Source organism: Pongo abelii, chromosome 18 (genome assembly GCF_028885655.2).
Source record: "Pongo abelii isolate AG06213 chromosome 18, NHGRI_mPonAbe1-v2.0_pri, whole genome shotgun sequence".
NCBI lineage: Eukaryota > Metazoa > Chordata > Mammalia > Primates > Hominidae > Pongo > Pongo abelii.
The window spans coordinates 53116883-53143761 of record NC_072003.2 but is presented as its reverse complement, the minus strand read 5'-3'; the positions used below and the strand labels follow the sequence as shown (position 1 = coordinate 53143761).

The window sequence follows — 26879 nt, the reverse complement described above, 5'->3', positions numbered from 1 at the left end:
TTAGAAGCCTTATATAATCTGCATCTTCCTGCTTCTACCACTCTACACGTTATTCTCTCCATAGGAACTAGCCACTCTTTTCTCATGTCCATCCCCCCGTTAAAATTCTCTCCATTCTATAAGAATCAACTCAAAATGCTTCACTGTGAAGCTTTGAAATCGGATCTACCTAAATGTATCCTACCATCTTCCAAGCTTTCATAGTCTGTTTCTACCATAGTTATCAACATCATCTTCCACCTTACATAAGAATCATAAACATAGCTGTTTCCCTCCCAAGTCCCCCACAGAATGAAGGAAACACAGCAGGCACTCAATACCTCTCTGTTGGTTTAAAGTGAGGGAGCCTTCCTGTTCATTCGCTAATCTGTTCATATATTCATCCGTTCAATCAAATCTAACTTGGTGAGAGGTCAGGTGCCTGTTGAACAGTAATTATCAACCCTAAACACATGTCAGGATTACTTGGGAGGTTTTGAACCATACTGCAACTTGGCGAAACATTAGAATCAAAAGGGACCCACAGCTTAGACCAATTAAATCTGTATCTCTGGAGGTGGGACCTAACTGATAAAAAATTTTAAAAATTGTCCTAGGTGTTTCAAATATGCAGCCAAGATCGAGAGCTATGGCTACTGAACCCCAAAGCCTGGAGCTGGTGCTTATGTCTTTAAAAAGTTGCATGAAGTGTCTTTGATATAAATGCTAATGTTGACAGAGTCTAATGCCGAGAAATTACATTCCAGAGAAAGTGAAAAAGATAAGATTTCTGCAGTTAGTAATGGATAATTATTGAATCTTTTAAAATAAGGGAGTTTTTCAAATGGATTACACCAAAAAAGAAGGAACAGCAAGGCATTCAACAAATATCACAAACAAAGCACCACTAGCATAAAAGGGTACACCTCAGAGACAGCGTACACCCATGAAGCATTTGCTTCTTCACTTGTTCAACCAATATGTGTTGTGTTATGACTTTGTTTCAGGCACCAAGAACACAGCAGTATGTGAGACAGAGTCCCTGCTCTCAAGGTGCTTATAGAATAGCACAGGTAATAGGTGAACACATAAAACATAATTTCGGACAGTGATAAATACTCTCAGGAAAAAAATAAAACATGGTAAAAAGAGAAAGGGCCACTGTGAGGTGACTTTTGAACAGAGAACTGAATGGAAAGCATGGATTATACATATGCACAAACATAAGATGAGAGTCTAAGGGAGCAACAGGAACTCAGGTGAAAGTTAAGGGGTCACCGAATTAGCAGGATGGCGGGAGGAATAAAAGAAGCAGATTCAAAGCAAAAATGCAAAAGATGCCAAGCAATGCATAAAACACTACACGTATTATCTCAGGGAAATCTCACAACAATCTCCTAAGGGAGGTACTATTATTATCTCCATTTTACAAATGAAGAAACTTGAGACTCTCCATATGACTGCCACTGTCATACACAACAAAATGATGAAGTCAGGGCCCAAACCCCAGTCTGATTAACTTGAAAGCTAAAGCTCTTAACCCAAGAGTATCTAAGCCTGACCACTTCAAAGGTGACGGAGTGGCTGATCACATGGGTCATACAGCCAGCAACAGATGCTCATTTTACAACATAACATGAGACAACACAGCAAGAGATGTGGTCTAGTAAGGCCCCCAACTCCTGAGAATTAGTGTCTACCCACTCAAATATAGTAAGGGGTCAAAGAAAGCTCTCCACCCCTGCCGAGATCTCTTTTCGTCCTTGTCTTTATTAGAAAATATTGTTCTAACCACTCTCCAGTCATCACAGTTCCCCGCAAAGTCTTCTTGAAATAAAACTCTTACCTAACAAACTGTGAGTGCAAGGTAAAGGCTTCAACCTGCAGTTCCATAGCCAAGCAGGAAAAGGCCCAGAGCAGAGAATGAGTCAGTGTTTAAATGATCCTAATGAAGACTGACAGGTGGAGGAAGAATGAGGCGAGCAGGAGAGGCCAAGGAGGCTCATCATATCAGAAGGCGACAACTGAAACTCAGACCTGAATAGATTCCAACAGGAACATAACTTTAAACAGAAAATCAGGCAAAGTGCCATGTTTCCAGGGATGAGGAGCCCTCCCTTCACCTTCCATTGCCAAAAATAGTTATAGCACAAAGCCCTAGAACTCAGCAGGGTACATAAAGGGCCACCTACACCCCGTGTGGAACTCAATTCCACCATGTAATAACATCACTGCATGTCACGCTAACTGCACTCATCATCCAGACTGATCAGTTGATTTGACGCGCAAGTCCATGGTGAAAGAGAACAGCCTTCCCACATTTACCAGTCAAGGACAGATGAGTGTTCCTCATGGGAACCGCTATATGTATTGGGATTCTTCAGTTGCAGTAACAGAATGGAGCCTGGGTAAAGATTATTATAGCGATTAAGAGAACAGTTGCTCCCACCTCAGTGCAAACCCCAGCTCTGTTGCTCCCTGCTCCTATGACCTGACAAATCTTTTCATACATCTGAGCCTTAGTTTCTTTCTCAGTAAAACAGGAACGAGAGAAATGCAAATGGAAATGGGGCACCATTTTTCACCAATCATTCCTGCAAAAAAGTCTGATGATACACTGCACTGGTGAGGATGTTGGGAAACTGGAGCTATATGGACACATATGTACACATGTACATATATGTATATACATATATCTATATGTAAATATAGATACATATACACATGTACATAGATAACATATATGTATATTGTCTATGTTTATATGTGTACATAAACTAATCTATATGTAAATATACACGTTTATATATGTATCTAAATTCTACATACATACATATAGATAGTATATACATCTATAAATACACACATTTACACACACACACACATATAAACCCTGCTACAAACTCTATGGAAGGCATTTGACCATCTCTCTTAAAATTAAAAGTACACATATCCTTTGATCCAACAATTTTACTCCTAGGTATTAATTACCACAGACCTCACTTGTGAAAAATGTTATGTATTAGGATACTCACTACAACAGTATTTGTAAAAGCAGAAGACTAAAGACAGTAGGAGTCTGGTTACATAAGTTATGGAACCATACAACAAAAAGCTACACAGTTATTTAAAAGAACATACAAATTTGGAACAATCTCTAAGACATAGTGTTATTCATGTAGGGAAAAAAATACAGAAACGTTTGTAACTATATAGAATATCTCAGCTGGGCGCAGTGGCTCACTTCTGTAATCCCAGCACTTTGGGAGGCTGAGGCGGCCAGATCACTTGAGGTCAGGAGTTCGAGACTAGTCTAGCCAACATGGCTAGACTGTCTCTACTAAAAATACAAAAATTACAAAAATACTAAAAAAACAAAAATTAGCTTGGTGTGGTGGTGGGCACCTGGAATCCCAGTGACTCGGGAGGCTGAGGCAGGAGAATCGCTTGAACCCAGGAGGCGAAGGTTGCAATGAGCCTAGATTGCACCATTGCACTCCAGCCTGGGCAACAGAGCAAGACTCTGTCTCAAGGGAAAAAAAAAAACTAGAATATCCCTAGAAAAGTATGGAAAGAACTAAGAATAGTGCTAGCCTCTTGGGACGGGAATGAGTGGCTGGAGGAATGAGGGGAGAGAAACAAGCTTTTCACAGGATAGGCTTTTATAACTTTGTTTTTATTTTTATTTTGTAAGAGACAGGGTCTCACTCTGTCACTCAGGCTAGAGCACAGTGGTGCTACCACAGCTCACTGTAACCTTCAACTCCTAGACTCAAGTGATCCTCCTGCCCCAGCCTCCCGAGTAGCTGGAACTACAGGCATGTACCATTACGCCTGGCTAAGTCTTTTGCATTTTTTGTAGAGGCAAGGTCTTGCTATGTTGCTGGTCTTGAACTCTTAGTCTGAAGTGATCCTCGCCCCTCAGTCTCTCTAAGAGCTAGAATTACAGGAATGAGCCACCATGCCCGGCCACGTTGATAACTTTTGAATTCTGCATCCTGTGTCTATGATATTGTATGTATATTTACAAGCAAACAGCTCTCAGAAAGCTCATGTGAAAGATCTGGCTCAGGTCATATGCTCATGGAGGAGCCAGAATAAGACAATGCACCTCACCCTCTAGCCAATGAAGAAAATGGCTCCACAAGGCAACATGAGGATGCTGCCAGAGAAGGAGGAATGAATGCTGGGTGAGCAAAAATAGTGTCCATCTCAACACCAGATAGCCTCATTTTGATACGCCAGGTCCAAACACAGGGTAGAGAAAAAGTTCCAGAAAAACACTCAGTTTATCTTATTTTGCTCTTGGCACACCGTTGAAAGTTGGTGAATGCATCAGAGAAATATCCCAAGCACAGCCACGGGATATTTAGGGAGTGGTAGAAACCACTGAACTGGGAACTGGGAAATCTGGGGTTCTATATTATCTGGCTCTATGCCCCCCAGAAAAGCCTACATCCTTCTGAGTCCTTCCTTTCCAAAAAGGAAGAGAAGATGATCACCTCTCGGGTCCCTTCCAACACTGACATTCCTGAATGCCATGGCATTTGGACCTCAGCTTGTCAGAGCCTAGCAGTTTGAGTACCATTAGGGTGAATACCTAATATATAAAGAACAGAGGATAAATGTTTCAGGCCTTGAAAGAAATTAAGCAATGCCCAATATCACTATGCCGACGTTACCTGTTTCTCTGGCATTATGAGCAATAATGAGATATCAAAGAAGAAGGCATTCTAAAAAGCCTGAAGCCCATTTCTTCTCTAGGGGAGCAATGACCCTCTGGTGTGACTTTCATCAGTTTCTTTGGTAAAATGAAACAGTAGTCCCATAGTAACATTTCTCTATGTCACTATCATTTAAGGAGAATAGTGGCCTCTAAATTTACCCCAAGACCTTAGATTCCTAAAAGGAATCAAAGTAAAGGCAATCTTTCAAAAGCCCACGTTTGAAGAACAAACTGAGAGTTATTAATCACTCAACAATTAACATCTTGTGCCTTAGAAGTAATAAAACCAGTCATTGGAAAATAACAGCATCACATAGAGAGGGAAAACATGAGGGTCTAGCAGAAATCTACGTGCAAAGGTGGGAAAGACCAGAGTGAACAACAGCCATTTACGTTCTGAATATTTATCCAGTCTTTCAAATGGTGTGACTGACAAGCTGAAGTGCAATGGCAAATAGAGACAGCAGAGAGTGCACAATCACCAACGTGGGACTGTTAGCCAAGGAGTGGAGAGGTATGTGTGGGAAAGAAACCACTCTATTTCAGCAGTGGAAGTGAGAGATGACCACATCCACTCTCTTGAACCAAATCAAATAGCTCATGAATGACACTTTGGCTGTATTTCAAAATAATTTTTATGCAAGTATTGAGTTCACAAGACTGTCACCTGGACAAGGGCAGTGAAGATGTCATTTCTTCCAAACCACAACTCTAATAGCAAAAGATCAAATGAAATACACTTAGGGTTCCTAACAAGGAAGAGAATCATAAGTGGTTCATACATGGGAAGACTTGCTTCTGACCAAAGTCCAAAATTATTAAGCTGGTATTCAATTTATCAGAGAAAAACAAAGAACCTTGGTAGAAAAATTACCTAATCTCATTTGTAATTCTCATTCTAAAAATGTATGGTGTTGCTTGTTTGCTGTACTCACAAAGCAGACAGGTCTTGAAAGTAGTGCAAATAAATGAATTTGACTTGCTTTCAAAGTAAAACCTTTGCAAGTGCAAGATAATCAAACGGTTTTCATTTTATTTTTAGTTGCACATGTTTAGCCCTTTGCTTCCCATGACTTTGATAGGAAGCCAGTCATTAAGGGGTGAAAGTGCCATACCTTGCAAAGAAATGCATTAGAGAAAAAAAGGTCCTTGCTAATCTTCCTAATCTTATCTCTAGCTGCTGGACTCACACAAACCAAACTCCATCCAGTCTAATCAAGTTTGCGAGCAGGTCTGTGTTTTCCCACTGCGATGGCCCTGCTTCTGCCATCTTTGAATATTCTCCACCCATCTCCATCTATCAAAATCCTTCATATTCCCAAAGGCCTCTGTCAGAATCTGCTCTTCTCCTTTTTCTTCCTCTGAATTACTTCCTGCCTTGTGCCTTATCAACCTGGGAGACATAAGTCCCAGCTCTTTGTATAACTTCACACTTATCTGCAAAAAAAAAAAAAAAAAAGGAGCATATGAATGATTAAATGACTGGGGTGAAGAAAGAGCACTTCTGATGTCACTATATTAAAATAGATTTCAAATATAATTATTATCCAATGTTTAAGGCTACCTTTCATCAAAATATCTCAGTAGTGTGGAATAATAAAAACTGAAATGCAAGAGAAGAGGATTCTGAATTTTCAGATTTAAAAGACAGAAACCAAGAGTCTTAACACATTGCCCTTTTTTTGAGAATATTCTATTTAACTTTCAGATTTTTCAGACCGCTCATATAAAGATTGAGTTCTTTCAGAGGTCTTATTTGCATCCAAAAATGTAATCAAGGTTATTTCAATCTAGACAAAAAACAACACTGCTTAATTAACTCAACTAATAAAGCCAGACTCTTTCTCACATTAAAGAAAAAAAAAAATTAAAAGACAGATCCTGAGAATCCCAGAAGGCAACCCTGTGCTACTTATGCCAGACTATTTGGACGCCATATGCATTCAAATTCTGTCTCAGGACAAAAGGGAGATGGGGCACTCTAGAACCAGTCAGAAGACCTGAGCATCTGCTACAAACACAACTGATTTCTCTCCCACAACAAAGTGGTGGGGTGGGGTGGTGGGGAGGAAGAAAAATCTTCAGCCCCCAGTGGCATTCACATCAAAATCTTTTATAAGGCTTCGATCTTCCGACTTTACCTAAGGAATGAAGTCAGCTTCATGTATTCAGATAAGCAATAATAGTTCTGCTGCTTATAGAATTACAACCAAACTTTCTCCTTTGTTCTAGCAAAAGACTTCCTGTGAGAAAGCAGTCATCCTTTAAAGCTTTCCAGTCCAAAGGTCTCCCCTGGTTTGTATTCCCCTATTCCCGTCCCCCAAAGGAAAAGCTCAATCCACATCACAAGGCATTTCTTGGTTCCAAGCTGTACTGGTTTCTCAAGGATTCCTGGTGAGGAAAGAAAACTGGTCATTTGAACATCCTTTCCTGGGATCTGTCTGAAGTGTAGACAAGCAGCAAAGATGAATATTAATATGCCTTCCATCATCAAAAGCTATTGCATACCCAAAGGATGATAAATATTTTAATCAGTTTTCAGCTTGTCTAGAGCAAGTCAGTTTACTCCTCAGGGACCTCCCTAGTTCTGTGCCCAAAACCTGTCCAGCCCATGCTGCTTTCTCTATATAATTTTGAAAATTTGTAACAAGAAAGTCCAAGCTTTGTTGGAGAAGTCATTTAATTTTGTGACAATTTACTAAGTTTTTCCAGAAGAGGGAAATCTAAAATATGAAAGACGATAACAAATAAGACAATGATAAGACAATGATAAGACAAATAAGACTATGATTCTAACTTTTAGCAACACTGGTACTCTGGGAAACTAATAACCTACTTAATCCTCTCATTAAAAAAAAAAAAAGATTTTCCATATTTGCATAAGTTGTTTGCCTGTGATTGCTCAATCTTCTCAGCTATAAATGCCAGAGGCATAAAACAAGACTTTCCCCTGTGCCCTCAATATTATTTTGTTTTTAAAAAGAAGTTAAAGATGTTTTGGGGTATTATTTTGAGAGTTATGTTTGTTTAAGAATAAAACTAACCCAAAAATATTCCTGTGAAGCAGGTAATAAGAGGTAATATTTTAGGAAAATTTATAAAGTTAAAAAGAATTTATTGGCCAGGTAGTGTTATTCACACCTGTAATCCCAGCACTTTGTGAGGCCAAGGTGAGAGGATGACTTAAGGCCAGGAGTTCAAGACCAGCCTGGTTAACACAGCAAGAACCTGTCTCTGCAAAAATAAAAATAAATTAGTCAGGCATGGTGGCTTGTAGTTCCAGCTACTCAGGAGGCTGAGGTGGGTAAATCACTTGAGCCCAGGAATTTGAGGCTACAGTGAGCTATGATCACACCACTGTACTCTAGCCTAGGTGACAGAATAAGACCGTCCCAAAAAAAAAAAAAAAAAAAAAAAAGATTTAAGACCACACTGATCAACATGGGTGGGAGGAAAAGGCAGGACTAGAACACAGACCTCACGTGAACTCTTTCTTTTAACAAACATGTGTCGAGTACCTCCTATGCAGTAGATGCTGTTCTAGAGGCTGGGGAAATAAGAGTGACTAAAACAGACCAAGTCCCTGCTGCCCTCATGGAGATTATTTCAGGTAGAGGCAGACAACAAATGGATATATAGGATAATTGCAGTTGGTGGAAAGTGTTAAGAGTACAGTAGAAAAGAGTAAGGCCCTGCTACAATGAGAGAGTGCTTGGTCAGAGCAACTCTCTCCAAGAAAGTGACATGAGCAGAGATCTGAATGAAATGAGGGAGAGAGTCATGTAAATTACAGGACAGACATTCCAGACAAACGCAGCGGCACATGCAAAAATCCTGGGCAAGAGTGGGCTGGGCATGTTCTAGACACAGTAAGGCAGACATTAGGGGAGGGAAAGAGGGGGAGCACTGATGGAGGTCAAGGAATGGACAGATCCTGCAGGGCATTAGGCCATTGCAAGGAAGGTGGATTTCTAAATATGATAGCAGGTTTGAAACAGGGGAGTGAAATGACGACCTGACTTGTATCTCAAAGGAACATTCTGATTGGGATGGACATAGGGTAGGAAGCAGGAAAGCTGGTTGAGAGGCTATTTTATAAACGATGGTAGTTTTTACCAAGGTGGTAGCACAGGAGGTAGTGAAGGGTAGTCAGGTCATGAGTATATTTTGAAAGCAGAGCTAACTGGATTCACTGATAAATCAAGAGATACATCAAGAAGACTCCAAGGTTTTAGTCTGGGCAACTGGACAGTTCAAATTACTGAACTGTGAAACACTAGGGATTACAGAAATAAAAACTTGGGTTTTGGATATGTTACCTTTGAGATATTTATTACTGGACGGCTGAATACTGCCCACCCTTCCCAAACAATGTTCAGGTATCCAGGACATGAGACTTCAGTATCAAGAACATATTAATGTATTACAAGCATTGGTATATGCCACCACTCCCATCCTTTAAAAAATGTCACTGCTAACTGCATGAAAAGTTTATGTCATTAGGTAAAATTTGAAACCTCTTAATCCCCCAACATCTATTAAAGAACATCTGATGCATAATTCTGGATATTTCATAATTTGTCATTTCAATTAACAATATTTAATAAGAGGGCTATATATGCTCAAGCTACCACCAGCTCTAAGTCTTTATAACCAATGCAGAAATGGCTATGCAGATATGTCTAAAACATTAAAATTTAATTATGAATAGTACCCGAAGACTCCAGATTTTTAGTTGAAAGCTAATTTTGTCAATCAAAAACAAGTAGGAGATTTATTGAGTGGTATTAAAAGAAACAAGTAGGAGATGATCTGCCTGAGATTTTTATACATATGAAGGAAAAGTTTACAATTGAGACTGTCACAGGTGGTTCCAGATGGACTGAGATCATGCAAAGAAAATGCAAAAAAAAATGTCAATCACATTTAACTTGTTAGGGAAAAGATGCTATTAAAAATATCATCTACAAATAATCACAGAGATCCTTTCAGGAATACAGAAAGAAAACAGATCACAGTTCCCTTTGGTTAAAAAAGGGTCATTATTTTGCAGATGTCAATGAGGAGGGAGCAGGATGGCGGTTATGTTACCCATAAGGCACGGAAGGGCCAACTTAATGTGTTCCCGGGGCTCTCTGGTAAGTCATTTTTTGGCACTGGGAGCACATTTCTCCATAGAGACATTTTTGTACAATATGGAAAGATTCCCAGCCCAGCCTCCCAAAGTATTTAACCCACAGTGGATAGACACATTGCAAGAGGAGTGCTGAGTTCCAAATTGTTGTGAGTCCCTTTAGCTCCTGGACTGAACCCCAGCTCCAGAGGAAGGAAAATTAGGAAAGGAAAGGGATGCTGTCAATAAGGAAGACTTGGTCAATCGGCTTCGAAGTAAGGATTCCTCAGTTGAAGACTGTCCACACTTTTAAAATCAATACTGGTGATACCTTGCATTTATGTGTGTTTTATATTTTACAAACTTTCTCATTGGATCATCATAACAATATTCTTCAAAAGGCAACAGTTTTAGCGATTATTCATTAACCAACTTGGGGGCAAAAGATTCTAACATCTTGATAATATTCCACATAAATGGCACGACATCCTTTGGAAATCTTGTTTTCCTTTCAAAACTGTAGGTCTGGTGATTATTATTATTATTTTGTACACTACTTCATTCTTCTAGACTGAGATTCTTCTAGGATATTTCAGACGTAATTATAATAAAGTAAATAACAGACTAGAGCTGAATCTAATCCCTCTACCATGCTCCCCGCAAAAAAAAAAAAAAAAACAAAAACCCTAGATGAAATAAGGTACATAATTTGTTTTATGTTATATCTTTTCCAGGAAAAATAGAAATTTCTGACATTCCAATCTTGCACCAGGGTTTCTTAATTCATATCTGAAATGCCATGATAGTCTGCTAGTCAAAGCAATCCAAACTAAATTCTAGCAGCCAAGGCTAAAATAGCACCCCAGGGAAAATAGCAGGATCTTCACACCTTTACATCAATTTGAATTTCAGGGTGGTTAAAACTATTTAAAGCAGCAGAATTCATCTTTTTTTTCTTTACATATAGAATGTGTGAAATGTGTGTATGTGTGTGTGTGCACATGTGCGTGTGTATATGTAATGAAGGTTGTCAAAATTTAGCCAAATCCTACAGAAACGAGGTTAAAACACAATCCCTGGCTGTTTACTCCAGTTTTTCTCTCCACACACTAAGAGTTAAGAGAGATGGCAAGGCTGTCACTTGGAATTTCCTAGCTCCTGTCACTTTGTCTCAGCATCTTCAGCATTTTTAGTGTTGTTCCTATTGTGTGCAGAGCAGAGGCACTAGGAACGATCCTCTTAACATTCCTGAGATGTACCAGACACATCCTAGGACTTGGTACCAATAAAGCTCAACTCTCACACAGCTCATGTAAGGGTTAAAAACAGAAAGTCCTACCCACTGGTTTGCTCTGATGTTCCTGGAGATATTGTCACTGGATGTATCCTCAGTAGAATTCTATTCAACACCTCTGTCTTTAAGTACAAAGCTGTAGGCTGTAGCAGCTTTAAGAAACATAAGTATCCCTTTTTTCTGCTGCACAGTATCTGTGTGTGAAATTCTCTAAAGGGGTTTAAGTATTTACCCTGAACACTATCAGACTGTTTCTAAAATTTTCCTTATCCAGTTGCAAAAACACTTCAAAGAGAATCATAAACACAGTCCTTTGTGCTTTCGAAGCACACTGTGTTTTTGAGGCTTAAGCCTGAATTCTCTTGGAATTGTATATTCTTTTTTCCCAAAAAGACAGGATACACAACACTTTCTTGTAAAATTCCTTAATAAAGGTACAGACACTCAGGGAAACAAATGGAAAACTCTGAAATTCATAAAATAATCAAAAAAGGAATAAAAACTTATAACAAATTCATTGCTAAATTACATGTAAAATTTCTCCCCAGATGTTTTACTTTTAATAGAACAATATAGCTGTGGGGAATTGGAGGGGGTGGGTATGAAGGAGAATGGAAAGAACCGAGCTTCCCTCAACGCTTTTAAGATAACCAAAAACCAAAGATTTAAACCAAAGATTTTAAGCTGCTCCAGCTGCAAGTGATTTTTTCGTTTTTCCAAATTTTCAAAGCTAAACGTAAAGGTCCCAAAACTCAGTGTCTGCACACCGGTTTCAGAAACTGAATTTTTGGATGCTTATGACTCTTTATCCACCTCTAATCTGTGCTTATCTTGAGTCACTCAGCACTGCCCCAGTCAAAAAAGAGAATTTACATTTTAATTTAAAACCACTAGACATCTCACATCTGATCCTAAATTACTATAATATACTCTGCTCCTAAATCAGAAATGCTAACCCTGAAAAATGGGAGACTGGATTATGTTGGCTGATGTAACTTAATGTGCACATTAACACTGAAAAGAAGGGAGAAAAAAATTATACACACACACACACACACACACACACACACAAATTGGTGACTTTCCCATTAATGCAAACAAAAAAATTCAATATTTATATTTACATCACTTTCTTCTGCACATCCCCAAAAATCTTCAGTCCTAGAAGGGAGTTTAAAATAAACTTAGCTAATTGAACTATAATACAATAGCAAATACCAGTATACTCAGTAAAAATTTCAGTAAATGAAAAAGCAGCCTTGTTCCTGTATTCAGTTTTAAAGAATTTAATCTAAAGCACTGTGATGAGAACTTCATTAATCTCTCCAAAAATAAACAAACTACTGCTCGGCTCAATCATTCCCTATGACTGTGTAAACTACATGAAGTGTAACCTATGCTGAGGAAGACTCATCCACACAGCCATGGGCAGGCTCCTGGCAAGGGCCCTCCCAGATGATTTACATAGGCCAAAATAGAACGGGAAAAGGCATGACTCATCTTAAAATTAAACTATTATAACTAACTTGTCAGGGACAACCTTTACCTTCTTAAGTACATTTCTCTCTTAAAACTTTAACAACAAGAAACTGGTTACATTATTAAATAAAACACCTACTCATTTTCCACATCTCTCTGCTCTCCTGTGCCAAATTTTAACATAAATGGATAGAATTAAATGTAGCCTATAGCTTACCTAACATAATTATATGTTGTGTTTTACACTGTTTCAAAACGGATACATTAAAATAATCCAGTCTTGGCTCCTACCCACTAAAGTCAATAAAGGTTATTAAGGCCAACTGCCATATAAATGCATTGCTATAACAGCACAAGGAATTGTCAGAACAGGAAATGCAATTCAAAACATTCAAAACCATCAGGATCTACTTTTTCTTCTAAAAGAAAAAAACAAGGAAAACAGCAAGAAGAATTTCTCTCCAGTATCGAAATCATCACTACTTTTGAAAATGTTTACTCTGGAAATGATTGTCGAATATTTCCACTGCATTATACTAAATTGACCTTTTTTTTTTTAAGGTCAATAGGAAATGAATAAATGTCATCAATTTAGAGGATTTCGCACCTAGCATTCTTTTCTGTATCACTGTGAATTTGATAGTGTTAAAACATTTTTATAGGTAAAATAAATGTCAGTTTTGCAAAGTGCGATACCAGACCCTGAGAGACGAATGGCCTATCCATTGAATCTCTGGCTACAGCAAGACTTCCCCACCTCACAGGAGACTTCAGCTTTTCATATTTCTCTTTACCCAGAAAGCAAAGCAGTTGTACAGTTTCTTTCAAATGGTAACTCTCTCTTATCCTGAAGAGTCTTCTCATAATACAATCATCTTGGATGGTGGGCGGTGGGGGTAGGAAGTGCATCGGGTTTAAAAAAAATTAAAATAAAAAACAAATATTTGAATAGTATTATAGTTTTATAATGCCATCCTCAATAGGGAACAAAGAGGAGGGGAAAGGCCAGACTAAATTCCTGGGTTATAAGAAAGGGTTATGTTGCTTTGGGCTTAATGGCTCATCAATTCATGAGGTAATATTCAGGGAAAATGTGATATTTTATCAGAATGTCATTCAAATATAAGGTTTAACATTTACATCACAAGAGCATGGACGGAGTAAAACTATCCGCCGGGAGAAAAAAATGGCAAGAATAAACAGTGTGATAAAAATGGTGTTTTCTGGGACAGGAAATGGGAAGTGGAGGATGGGGGAGTTTTAGAGACAGCTGACTAAACTTTTTGAAATATGTGACTGGTTATGACATGTGAAGCAATTACCATTAATGGAAGAAAAGCGATTTCAAAGCTCATTTTCCATTCTTCTATATCCTTCCTGAGACTACACCTTCCAGCCACAAAGTGAAAAAAGAGCACAAAGACAGAAATCACAGCGCAAGTCTCTTCCCTGGTACAAGGGCCGATAAAGGTTGCTTTACTCATAAGCAAAAGGGGAAAAGTAATGCACATATTCCCTGAGGTTTTTTATTTTCTCAGCAAAAGAGATCGATGTTATTTTGCAGAACAGACAAAATGTATTGATTTAAAGAAATCTTTCCACAACACACACGATTTTACAATTCAAAAAAAAGCATAAAGATAAAAAAGAATCATTTGTCTAAAATGATAATAATTTTGAGTAAGATAGTCCCTGGAAGCAAAGTGAGGACACTCAGAAATTCCATTTGGATTAGTCTAATGCTACAGAATCCAAATGTGCACCAAACGCTGTACTTTTTATGTTAAATTGCTGTTGAATTTGTTAACCCACAACTGATATCCTGTGTTATGGAATCTTGGAGATTACAGCTAACTTGAAGCAACAGGGATAATTCTTGACAGTTAATGGTATTTTTGTATGCATTTTCCTGAAAGGCTAACATCTTGGGGCCTCAATCTGGTAGCTCAACATTGCCCCCTACTGCTTGCAACTGAGAAAATATGAGGTGGGCTGGCGCCAAGTAGAAATCTAACCAGCCACTGCCAATTCCACCCGAGTATACAAATACCAGATAGTACTAAACGAACAGAACCACAGAACCGTAGACTCATCCAACAATTATTCTGTTCTTTCTTTTCCAATAGAAAAAAGAAATTACTATGAATTTGTAAAAAGTCATTGTAAAAGGCTTGAAGCAATGCTTTCATTTAATTTGGAAGAAACATCCCTTTTATCTGGGCCTAAATCTTCACTCTGCTGATGAAGATCACCCCAAGGCATGCGGAGGAGACACACTGAGGCCACTGATCTCCATCAGAACACAGGAATGCCACGCCAACTGCTGGGAAACCGGTGCCAGAGTTCACAGAATTGCTTTTCCTTTTAGTAATTTTTATACAAGAGCGACAAAACAAATAAAAGATATTTCCTCTTAACGAATGTGCCACCACCTTCAAATTATTTATACACAAATTTACATAGATATAACTAAATTCCTTAAATGAATTCATAATGAATATCACTTGTAAGCTCACAATACCAAATATTTTATTTTTTATTTGTGTGTGTGTGTGTATGTGAGACAAGGTCTCACTCTGTCACCCAGGCTAGAGTGCAGTAACACGATCACAGCTCACTGTAGCCTTGACTTCTTGGGCTCCAGTGATCCTCCCACCTCAGCCTCCCAAGTAGCTCAGACCATAGGCATGCACCACCACACATGGATAATTTTTTTTTTATTTAGTAGAGACTAAGTCTCACTATGTTGCCCAGGCTAGTCTCAAACTCCTGGGTTCAAGCAATCCTCCCAACTTGGCCTCCCAAAGTGCTGAGAAGACAGGAATGAGCCACCATGCTGGGCCAGATTTTACTTAAAAAAAAAAAAAAGCTCTTGAACAAAAATAAAATCAAGGGCTGGGCATGGTGGCTCACGCCTGTAATCCCAACACTTTGGGAGGCCAAGGCAGGTGGATCACCTGAGGTCAGGAGTTGGAGACCAACCTGGCCAATATGGTGAAACCCCGTCTCTACTAAAAAATACAAAAATTAGCCAGGCGTGGTGGCAGGCGCCTGTTATCCCAGCTACTAGGGAGGCTGAGACAGGAGAATCACTTGAACTCAGGAGGTGGAGGTTGCAGTGAGCTGAGATCGCGCCATTGCACTCTGGCCTGGGCGACAGAGCAAGACTCCGTCTCAAAAAAAAAAAAAAAAAATCATTAAGAGCTCCTTTCTTATTTGCTCTTCAACTCAAATTCACAGAGTTGTCAAATTACAACTTCAAAGTCAAGCTGATGTCTTAGAGCCAAGGTTCATCAAGTTAAGAGGTTCTAACTCATATGTAAATGGACAAAATCAGAATTACACAGCAGGGAGAAAAAAGGTTGCCCTGAAACTGAAGCTGCCTTTATATAAGCAGCCCATAAAAATGGAGAGTACTCATAACAGGCTTAGTTTAGGAACAGAACTGACTAAGGAGATTTAGGCACAGACTTTTCATTAACTCCAATTCAGTTTCACAATGCTCAGTTTTGCATCGATTCAGGTCTTTAGAGAAATCAATTTTTGTGATACTATTAATACATTAAAAGGATTATAACATTCCTTCCCCAGACATATATCCATGAAAAGGTATGATTTAAAGATTTGAGATGTCTGGAAAGCAAGGACTTTTGGATTCTGATCCAGACTTTTAAACTGGGGCCTTCAGAGTTGTGACTTGACATTTTCATTATTATAAAGTAGGAATTAGGGTAGATCCTATGTTAAGTGTTCTTATCACAATAATAATAATTATAATAAATAAGACAGAAGAAAACTTTTGGAGGTGATGGATAGGTTTATGGCATAGACTGCTGTGATGGTTTCATGAACGTACATGTATCTCTAAACTCAGGTTGTACACATTAAATACGTACAGCTTTTTGTAGGGCAATCATACCCCAATAAAATGGCTTTAAAAAAATAAAATAGGGATTAGCAATAGCTATCCATTTTTGCAGATTAGTTCATTGTTTCCAGCACATTTCAAATTCTGTGCTGAGGTACTATCTCCAGAGTTTGCAGGCTTTTACCACTTTTCTACTACATTCCAAATCCAATTGTTTGAAGGCAGAACAGTGAGGTGGTGAAGGGCAAGGACCCCAGAGGCAGCCTTCTAGAGTTCAAATTCCAGCTCCCTCACCTATTAGCTGGGTGACCTTGAGGAAGTTACACAAACCCTTTGTGTTTTGGTCTCCTCATTAGAAAAATGGGGAATATATTACATCTATGTTGTGGGTTGTCATAAAAGTTAAAGAAGTTTTATAGAAAACACATAGAATAATGTCTGGTACTTAATAAGTATTATGTAAGTGTTTGCTATTATTATTATTATTACTATTATTTAAATTAAGACTTAATGCAAGACCTCCATGTGGCTTCAACCTGCCTTCCAGCTACATTTCCTCCCACATCATCTGCACTACTTGCTCTGGTCACACCTGACTTCTGGCCTTGTTTTTAGTTTCTGGATTCTAATGTTCTTCCCCAGATCCCCCATCCCATCATACTCCTCAGCATCCAAGGGCCCCAAAAACCACATCTGCCATTTCACCACCATCCCAGCCAGCTCAAGTGGTCTGAATGTAATACTCCCTCCTCTGGAACTATGATTTTCTTTTAACATTTCACATCTATTACCAGATTTCAATTTAGCTAATGTCATACCTGGTGATATTTGTGCCCCTCTCCTTGTTCAACTGTTGGGTCACAGTGGTTGAGAGCATAAGCTGTGGAGCCAGCCTGCCTGGGTTTCCACCTGGCTGTGCCACTTACTCAGTGACCCTGGGGGAGGCCCTTCATTTCCCTGCCCCTCAGTTTTCACATCTACAAATTAAGGCCTGGAAAAGTTTCTATACCTCTTAGCATTGCTGTAAAAATTTTTAAAGTTAATACTGAGAAAACAGAGTAGCACCTGATGCATATAAAAATGCAAATGAATGTTAAATAGTATTTTCGAATTGTTATCCTCTGATCACCACTTCATAGTATATGTCCAGCACATACCTTATGAGGAGAAAATACTCAATAAATGCTTATTGAACTAAACTGAGGTTGTACTGACAAAATCCTGGCTATATCCATCACCTTACCAAGAAGAATCTAACTTGATAGTTAGGAATAATTAAATCTACATTTGCCTATGCAAATGAGGCAGTGGAGGATTTGTATAACACAGCAGCCCAGAAAACACGGTCCCAGGTCTCATGGACTCACCACAGCCTCCATCTTCTTCCACAGTGCTTCCAATTGAGCCATGGGTTGACACCACCAGTCAGTGCACTTTCTGTATCGATTGCCTTGAAACCAAAACTGCCTCAGCCACTCAAACTCGACCTGTGGACCATAAAGAGAAGATGGTGGTTTTAATACCCTTGTGATAGACAAGCGAGGACAATGACTTCGTCTCTTAATTCTCCTCCAGTAACCTGATGGCCATAGGATGAGAAAAGGTGAGAAAGGTCAGCTTAACCAGTTCCCAGTGTAAGCTGGCATCTCCAGAGCATTTCTGCAAAGCTAAGAAAAGAGTAATCTTAAAACTGAGGTCTGGCCAGACGTGTTGGTTCATGCCTATAATCCCAATAGTTTGGCAGGCTGAGACGTGAGGATCTCTTGAGGCCAGGAGTTTGAGCCCAGCCTGGGCAACATTGCAAGATGCTGTCTCTACAAAACAATTAAAAATAAATTGGCCAAGCGCAGTGGTGTGTGCTGGTCGTCCTGGCTGCTTGGGAGGCTGCGGCAAGAGGATTCCTTGAGCCTAGGAGTTTGAGGCTGCAGTGAGCTATAATTGTGCCACTGCATTCCAGCCTGGGCAACAGAGCAAGAGTCTCTGTGTCAAAATAAAATAAAATAAAATAATTAAACAGCTGAAATTCTCTTATGCAACCCAGCTCATGCCAGAGAGGGGTTTTCAATCACATTTATTAGTCAGATGTGAGGAAACTATAAGTCAATCAACAACAAATACTGAGATCCTAATTATAAAGCAGGCTGTACTATGTTTGATGGGAAAGGCATAAACTGAATATGTTTTTATTAAATGTCTTTATTTAAGGCTGGTATTAAAAGCAAAACACAGATACATATTAGGAAATATTAATTATAAGTTTCTTAAATTACAATAAATTAAAGTAACTTACCCACGGGCCAGGAGGAGCTGGTGATAATCTTAACCTATATATATAAAACTAATTATGAAGGTATACACTAAACCGACAAAGCCATTCAAATTTTCACTTGTCAACTCAGGGCAGGTGACAATAGGTTAAAAAGAAGAGTAGCAAACATATTAGTACAAGTTGAATATCTCTTATCTGAAATGCTTGAGACCAAAAGTATTTCTGATTTTAGAATATTTGTGTTACACACTCACTGGCCGAGCATTTCAAATCCAAAATCTGAAATGCTCCAATAAGCATTTCCTTTGAGCATCATGTTTATGCACAAAAAGCTTTGAATATTGGAGCACCTCAAATTTCAGATTTTCAGATAAGAAATACTCAAGTAACTTACTTTCATTCCGATGAATCTACTATGGTAAACTTCAACTGTTTGCCACCTTGGCAGTCCTCCTATTCCAGCCAAATCCCACCCATCCCTTCCCCAAACAGCCCATGTGGTCTGAGGAGGCTCCAGCTCCAATGCCAGGGGTGGAATATGCAACCCAGGTCTAGGCCAATCAGCCCACTAGATTCTCTAGTCACAGAACTAGGATTGAGAGGAATAGGAATATGTCCAATCAGAGTAAATCTCAAGACTATCAGAAACTACAGGAAGAAGACTCTGCAGCTATTTTGCCAGCAATGGGAAGAATGGAGCCAACATAGCAGGGGTAGCTGCAAGACGAAAAGACAAAAACCACATCCTGATGACATCAACTGACCCTTGATCGAACTATTCCTGAAGCTGTTTTTACTTAAGCTAGTTCAGGTTGAATGTTTTGCCCCTTGCAACTAAAATAATCCCAACATATTTAGATGAGAGGCTGAGTTAACTTATGGAAATATAAAAAATTGTTTTCTATCCATTTTCTAAGTCTTCTGTCATTCATCGACTTGAAAATCAAGGTACAATGCTACTGATCTTAAATACTCTTTTTACCACTGCCCGCTAAAGAAATGTGGAGCCACCACAGCTTCAGGCTGGGTTGCCTGGCTTTGCTAAGGTGATCATGTTCCATATATAGACATGGAGCTATTATAATCTTCACCTGTTACCGCAAAGAATTTTTTTCTGTGTTTATCCATATTGAACTTTCATGAGGCAAACAAAAGCAACTTGTGAAGATTTAACAATGGTGAAAAATGGCTCAAATAAGTAACCTGAGAATACCAAGTCATATGAAAAGGTTTTAGTTTACATTAACTAAATGTTTGTTTGCTATGTAGGACTGATTTCAGTTAAAGCTGTTTAAACAAAACAAAAAAGGAATGTAGACAATATTAAAACAACAGTTGCTAAAACTTATCTGTGCTATTAAAAGACAGTGGTTAACATATGTAACCTTGAGTACTTTGAAAGAAGAATTAATACAAGTGTGGTTCAACTTCTGTGAAGATACAGGTTTAACAACATACTTACTTCAAAAAAAAAATGAGTTCTTTTTGATGGATTTCACATAAAATTTGGTCACACTATGGAAAGAGCCTGTTAGCAAAACATCAAGCCCTATGTTAGAAAGAGTTGAAAAGGTTTTAAAAGATTTTCCAGTCTTTGGGCTGGTTATGCCTGTTGAAGAGGACAGAATGGATAAGGCTTGCCAACCATGGTGACTCTGGAAATAGATTATCATATGTAATTAGTTCATTCAGTCTATCAGGATACACTAGAAACTGGATTTCAGTAAATTAAAACTTGGAAGCAAGGAAAAGGCTACATCTAGGGGCTCTGCTATTGAACAAGAGAGCAAAGAGAGAGCCCTGGCTATTTTAATAAATAATGCCTTCATCTTCCCTTGGATGCCAAACTATCTTTTGAGGCAGACAGTATCATGGTTAAAAATAAGGGCTTTGACCTATAATCCCAGCACTTTGAGAGGCCATGGCAGGAGGATCACTTGAGCCCAGGAGTTTGAAACTATCCTGGGCAACATAGTGAGACCTCATCTCTACAAAATAAACAAATAAACAAAGTTAGATGGTTGTGATGGCATGCGCCTGTGTTCCCAGCTACTTAGATGGCTGAGGCAGGAGGATCACTTGAGCCCAGGAGGTCCAGGCTGCAGTGAGCCATGATGGCGCCACTACACTCTAGTCCGGGCAACACAGTGAGGCCATGTCTCTAAAAGAAAAAAAGAATATGGGTTCTGGAGTCAGTTCAAAAGTGGGTACCACTACAGAATAGCTATGTCATCTGTAAGACAGAAACAATTACTGCCTACTATCTGTTAGGCACTTGCTAGATGTCAAGAATGCATACTAAACAAGACCACAAGGCTTTGGACTTCCTGCCCTCAAGCATCTCACAATCTTACAAATTTTCTGACCAGGAAAAGTTTTAATGTCCTTGTCAATTCATGCCCACCCTTTTCCACTAATGCCAGTCAGAAACGTTCAACAGCACTGAAGACCTTCTCCCAACAGAATTTTATTCATGAGTTGAAGTACTGCCCATGAGATACAATCTCTGCGGACATCAAGTCCACTGGCATGCCTTCTATTCAACTCCATGACCTGACTTTTTCATTTCAATATTGTGGGTAAAAACTATTACAGGATTTTAATCAAATGCCACCTTTACCAGCTCCCCCACTGCCAAGAGAAAGAAGTAGCTGACTCTCTCCTTAAAATTAATTAAGAAGGCAAAAAAATATTTCCACCTGCTTGATTCAGAGTCTGAGTTAATAAACTCTGGAAATTAGGAAGGAAAGCTACAGCATGGACACTGCACAAAACCAAAGAGTCAGGATGCAAAATACAGTGAGTCCTTATTACTTTGGGGCTAAAAAACCAAATAAACATCAATGTCCAACCATATTGACTGACTGATGAAGTGGTAACCATGACAAGGGTTGGGTCTTCCTCCCTTCTCCAGAGTTGTAGGCCGTCAAAGGAGGCTCATAGCTAACATAGCAGAAATAAGAGGCAAGCTGTCAGAAGGACAAATGCTGACATGGGGCCAAGGAACATTCCACGGGTGACACATCCCTGAAGACGTCAATAGCAGGGAGACGACCTGTAGGAGCTCTCAGGGTTCTCTCAAAGTTTTCTTGATACTTACAAACCAAACTCCCTGATTTTGAACATGCACTTAATGGAAATAAGTCTAGAAGAGGAGAAAGAAATGGAATCAACCCACATATCTGGACTTCAGTCATTGGGCACTTAGGCATTGGAGAGCAAAGCTAATAAGACTTCAAAAGAATATTTCTGAGCCACTTTATCACCATATAGTTGTAAATCATATCCACCATTCCAACAGGTCAGCAAATGTCACCTACTTTTCTTCTACCAAGTTTGTTTAGGCTCTTGATTTGGTCCCAAGTCAGCCATAGAGCTCCCTCATGAGATGTGTGACTGCACCCCTTGGGATTAATGTCTCACTGTAATAACAGAAAGAAGTTACTTCACTGAGGAAGAAATTAGACCAGGAAGACACGGTAAGGCTCTATCTACAAAGAGATACCCTATGAAGGCCCTTTTGCAGTAGTTATAAGGAAGCCACAGGTCTGATCAGAAGAAAATGAGAGCCAAACAATACCATCAAACATTCCATTCTTCTAGGGGACATCTACTAAGAGAAGAGGCTGAATTCCACATTTTACTATCTTTAAAAAGGAAAGTGGGCCATTTAATAACATGAAAGAAGACTGCGCTTATAATTAAACAAGAATCTTTCCTAAGCATCTTAAATTGGAAAAACTATCTCCAATAAGGTACTCCAAAACATATGCCCAAACTTCTGAAACTGCTTAGTTGGAAATCATCCTAGACAAGGAAAACAAACCACTTCTCAACCCACGCAGACTGAGAGCTTGTAGTATGTAAAACCAAGGGCTTCATCCTGTGATTTGTCCAGCAAAGACAGATGGCCTTGCAGAAAGAGGCAAGCAAGCAAGAAACTGGGAGAACTCTTACGGACACGTGGGCTTTCATTGAACAACAGGACAAAGTAGAGAGCGGGCATGCAACTGCTAAATCCCAGACCAACTTGTATGGCAAAAGAACAATATCTGACAATGTGCCCTGACATATGGAATTAATTGTGAAAGTAAGGAGATGACCTTGAAGAATCAGAGATTGGGGGGATGGTGAAGACTGGCACACACGCTATTTAAATTCAAGATCAATCTCTCTATTCAACCCCAGGGGCCAAGGTTTCTGATACAGTACATCTCTGCCCCACCTCCCTAACACATAATGTCAAAAGCAGCCAGTCACTTTCTGAAGCAGACAAATTTGTTTTTTTTTTTATTTTTATATTTTTTGAGATAGAGTTTCGCCCTTGTTGCCCAGGCTGGAGTGCAATGGCACAATCTCGGCTCACTGCAACTTCCGCCTCCTGGGTTCAAGAGATTCTCCTGCCTCAGTCTCCCAAGTAGCTGGGATTACAGGCGCCCGCCACTACACCTGGCTAACTTTTTGTATTTTTAGTAGAAACGGGGTTTCACCATGTTGGCCAGGCTGGTCTCGAACTCCTGACCTCAGGTGATCCACCGCCTCGGCCTCCCAAAGTGCTGGGATTACAGGCGTGAGCCACCGCACCCAGCCTGAAGCAGATAGACTTAGATGACAATATTCTGTTATATACACAGTGTGATTTTACAGATTTCTCCCATCCATTGATGGTAACAAAGCATCACAGTCAGTCACAAGAGATGAGAAAGGATAGGGAAATACGACAGCCCATATGCATGTTAAAGAAAGCACCCATTCCGCTAGTCTGACACTGAAAATTGTGAGATTTTTTGAGAAGGAAATAACTAAATTTTGAGATTAGAATTTCTATACTATAAATACGGAGAAAGACATAACTTTGCTCCCTGGTCTAATTCAGGGAGGTCATCAGGCCCATAAATGTCTTCTTTCCTTAAGTTCTGGCTATCAGCAATGTCTCCAGCAGGGACTAATAAGAGAGAAAGTAGAACACCCATCAGGCACAATGAAGGGAAGCAAATCAGACTTGAGCTCAGCATTAGAAGTGGTTACTAGTCCCCTGAAAGGCAGAATTGCTTCCCCTGTGGTTCTGGAGATTATGACAATGTTTCACAAAATGTGGAGCAGCTCACAAGATATTAAATAACTTATAAAGACATTGAAAAGATATTATATGTTGCTATGGGAGACGACATTATTTCTCCTTTGCTCAAAACTCTTCAATGGGTCCCCATTTCCTGCAGAGTAAAAAGGAAACGCCTTGTCCTTACAAGGGCCTCCAAGGACCTATACAATCTGCTGCTCCCCAGTCTCCTGGAACTACCTCTGTGACCTCTTCTCCTACAAGTAGCAGCCTTACTCCCTCCACTCAAACATACTGTTTCTGGACTGTTCCATGGACTCCAGGTATTCCCCCACCACACAGCCTTTGCAGTGGCTGTTCCTTATGCCCAAAATGCAATTCCCCAGATATCCAGATGGTTCTCTCTCATGTCCTTCAATTCTCTGCTCAAAGGACATCTTTTCAACAGGGAGGTTCTCTAGTTCTCTCAATTTCCATCATCTTGCTCTGTTTGTTTTTTTTTTTCTTTTTTCTTTTTTCTGTAGCACTTATCAACTTCTAACATACTGTATAATTTACCAATGTATTATGTTTATTACTTACCATCATCTCCCTACACTAGAATGTCTATTTTATTTACCAATATAGTCTAAAGCACCCAGAAGAGTGTCTGGCACATGCTCAGTAATTATAGAAAGGATGCATGAGAACATTTTTTAACTCCAAATTCCCCATCAATCCTTCTTATTATATCAAAAAGAAAGTCTCAGATTGGTGAAGGAACTTCAGTTCTCTACCACATTTTAGTGTCTCCTTTTTTCTTTTAATGGTTTTTTTCTTTGAGGTATAATTTACCAGCCATAAAATTCACACATTGTAAGTGCAGAATCCAATAATTATTAGAAAATGTATAAAGCTGTGCAACCATTACCACTAATCTCCCTTCTTAACATGAAGAAAGGAAACTTGAGGCTCAGAGCCTCCTCCAGACAAGAATATCTGCTGGAATGTAATAACATTACTCTGTTTTCATTGGACCTATTTTTCTGGATACTTTTTCTTTTGGCTAATGATACTGGATTTCCACTTAAAGTAGCAATATAAAGCTTCCTTTTTAAAGAAATGTATACATGTTAAAAAAGAGTTGATTTAAAGTAAAATATTAAGTAACTAAACAATGTATGTAGTCCGAAGATAAAGCAAATATTGAGAGGGTATTAGTGGGAAAAGTAGAGTTTGCAAAACTTTGACCCATGGGATCCAGACCTGCCGGTCTCACAGACTGCAGAATTGCAACTGATTTCATCAGTGAAAAGCAAGGCATTGACACTTGCTCCCAGGGCCTACCCTCAATTCCCAGCAGTCTTTGCTAGAAGACTATTCTTCATGAGTCTCTTGTGCTTCTGCGTGTCTTGTGAGTAAGAATGACTGTCCTGTGTTACAGACTCTCATTGCAAGGATGTTTACATAGCAACAACCTTGACAGAGAGAGTTTCTCCCTCCAGAACAAAGGGCAGGTGTGCATATAGGCTTGGAAGATAAAGACAGTGTCTTGACCTACAGCAAAAGACAGGCATGCTTACTATCCTTTGAAAAAGACTAGGTTCCCATAGCTCATGGTTCCTCTCCTATAATGTTACTCCTCAATGTGTACATGTTATCTGGCCTACTTTGCATTGCCCTATAGAAACAGAAGCTGGGAGAATGCTATGGTCTGTATGTGTATGTCCCTCCAAAATTCTTTTTTATTTTATTTTATTTATTTATTTATTTATTTATTTTGAGATGGCGTCTCACTCTGTTGCCCAGGCTGGAGTACAGTCGCGTGATCTTGGCTCACTGCAAGCTCCGCCTCGCAGGTTCATGCCATTCTCCTGCCTCAGCCTCCCGAGTAGCTGGGACTACAGGCGCCCGCCACCACACCCAGCTAATTTTTTGCATTTTTTTTTTTTTTTTAGTAGAGATGGGGTTTCACTGTGTTAGCCAGGATGGTCTCGATCTCTTGACCATGATCTGCCTGCCTCAGCCTCCCAAAGTGCTGGGATTATAGGCGTGAGCCACCGCACCCAGCCACGTGCCTCCAAAATTCTTATGTTGAAATCCTAACATCCGAGGTGATGGCATTAAGAGGTGGGGCTTTGCAGAGGTGAGAGATCACGAAGGCTCTGCTTTCATAAAAGACTTTAGTAGCCTTATAAAAGAGACCACAGGGAGCTTGCCTGGCCCTTGCACCATCTAAGGAAAGTGAGAGGGTGCCATCTATGAATCACGAAACAAGTCCTCACCAGACACCAAATCTTGAACTTGATGCCACCTGATCTTGAACTTGCTACCCTCCAGAACAGTGAGGATAAATTTCTGTTGTTTAGAAGCAACTTGGTTTATGCAATTTTGTTACTGTAGCCTGAACAGAATAAGTCCATGAACTAACACAAAAATATGGAGACTCTGGTGACTGCTATTGATGTACGTAATAACCTGTCCTCCATCTCTGACCTAAGAGTCTCATGTCTTATACCAATATGAAACTGTGGCAGATTAACTTGTTAGCTTGCAAGTAGGGTAGAATCTCAGATCTTTCACAATTCTTGAAAGTCTTGCCGGGCACAGTGGTTCATGACTGTAATCCCAGCACTTTGGGAGGCTGAGGCGGGCAGATCACTTCAGGTCAGGAGTTCGAGACCAGCCTGGCCAAAGTGGTGAAACCTCGTCTCTACTAAAAATATAAAAATCAGCCAGGAGTGGTGGCGCATGCACCTGTAGCCCCACCTATTCAGGAGGTTGAGACAGGAGGATCACTTGAACCTCGGAGGTGGAGGTTGTAGGGAGCCAAGGTCATGCCGCTGCACTCCAGCCTGGGTGACAGAGCGAGACTCTGCCTCAAAAAAAAAAAAAGAAAGTCCTTACCTCATTATGAATTTCTTCTCCTTGTTTCAAAACTGCAGGCTCAAAGGATTTTAAAGAGACATCATCATTTTCCACATCGTCACGGACATTCTGCAGAGCCAACTGACAGCGTTGTAAAATATAATCCAAGGTTCCTGTTGAGCACTGTTGAGACAGAACCAGCAATCACAATTATGGGAAAATCTAAGTTTACTATGCCACCCTTC

The 26879-nt window shown here is 39.6% G+C and overlaps 1 protein-coding gene across 6 annotated transcripts in view; it reads right to left on the bottom strand.

Moving 5' to 3' along the window:
* The window catches only part of FTO (FTO alpha-ketoglutarate dependent dioxygenase), a 408414-nt gene that overhangs the window by 203241 nt on the left and 178294 nt on the right, over positions 1–26879 (bottom strand). For all 6 annotated transcript variants that reach the window (XM_009250721.4, XM_054533150.2, XM_063717086.1 and 3 more), the window contains 2 exon segments: positions 26674–26817; positions 17827–17946 (listed from right to left, as the gene is read on the bottom strand). In XM_009250721.4, coding sequence (XP_009248996.2) covers positions 17827–17946; positions 26674–26817 — 264 coding nt within the window.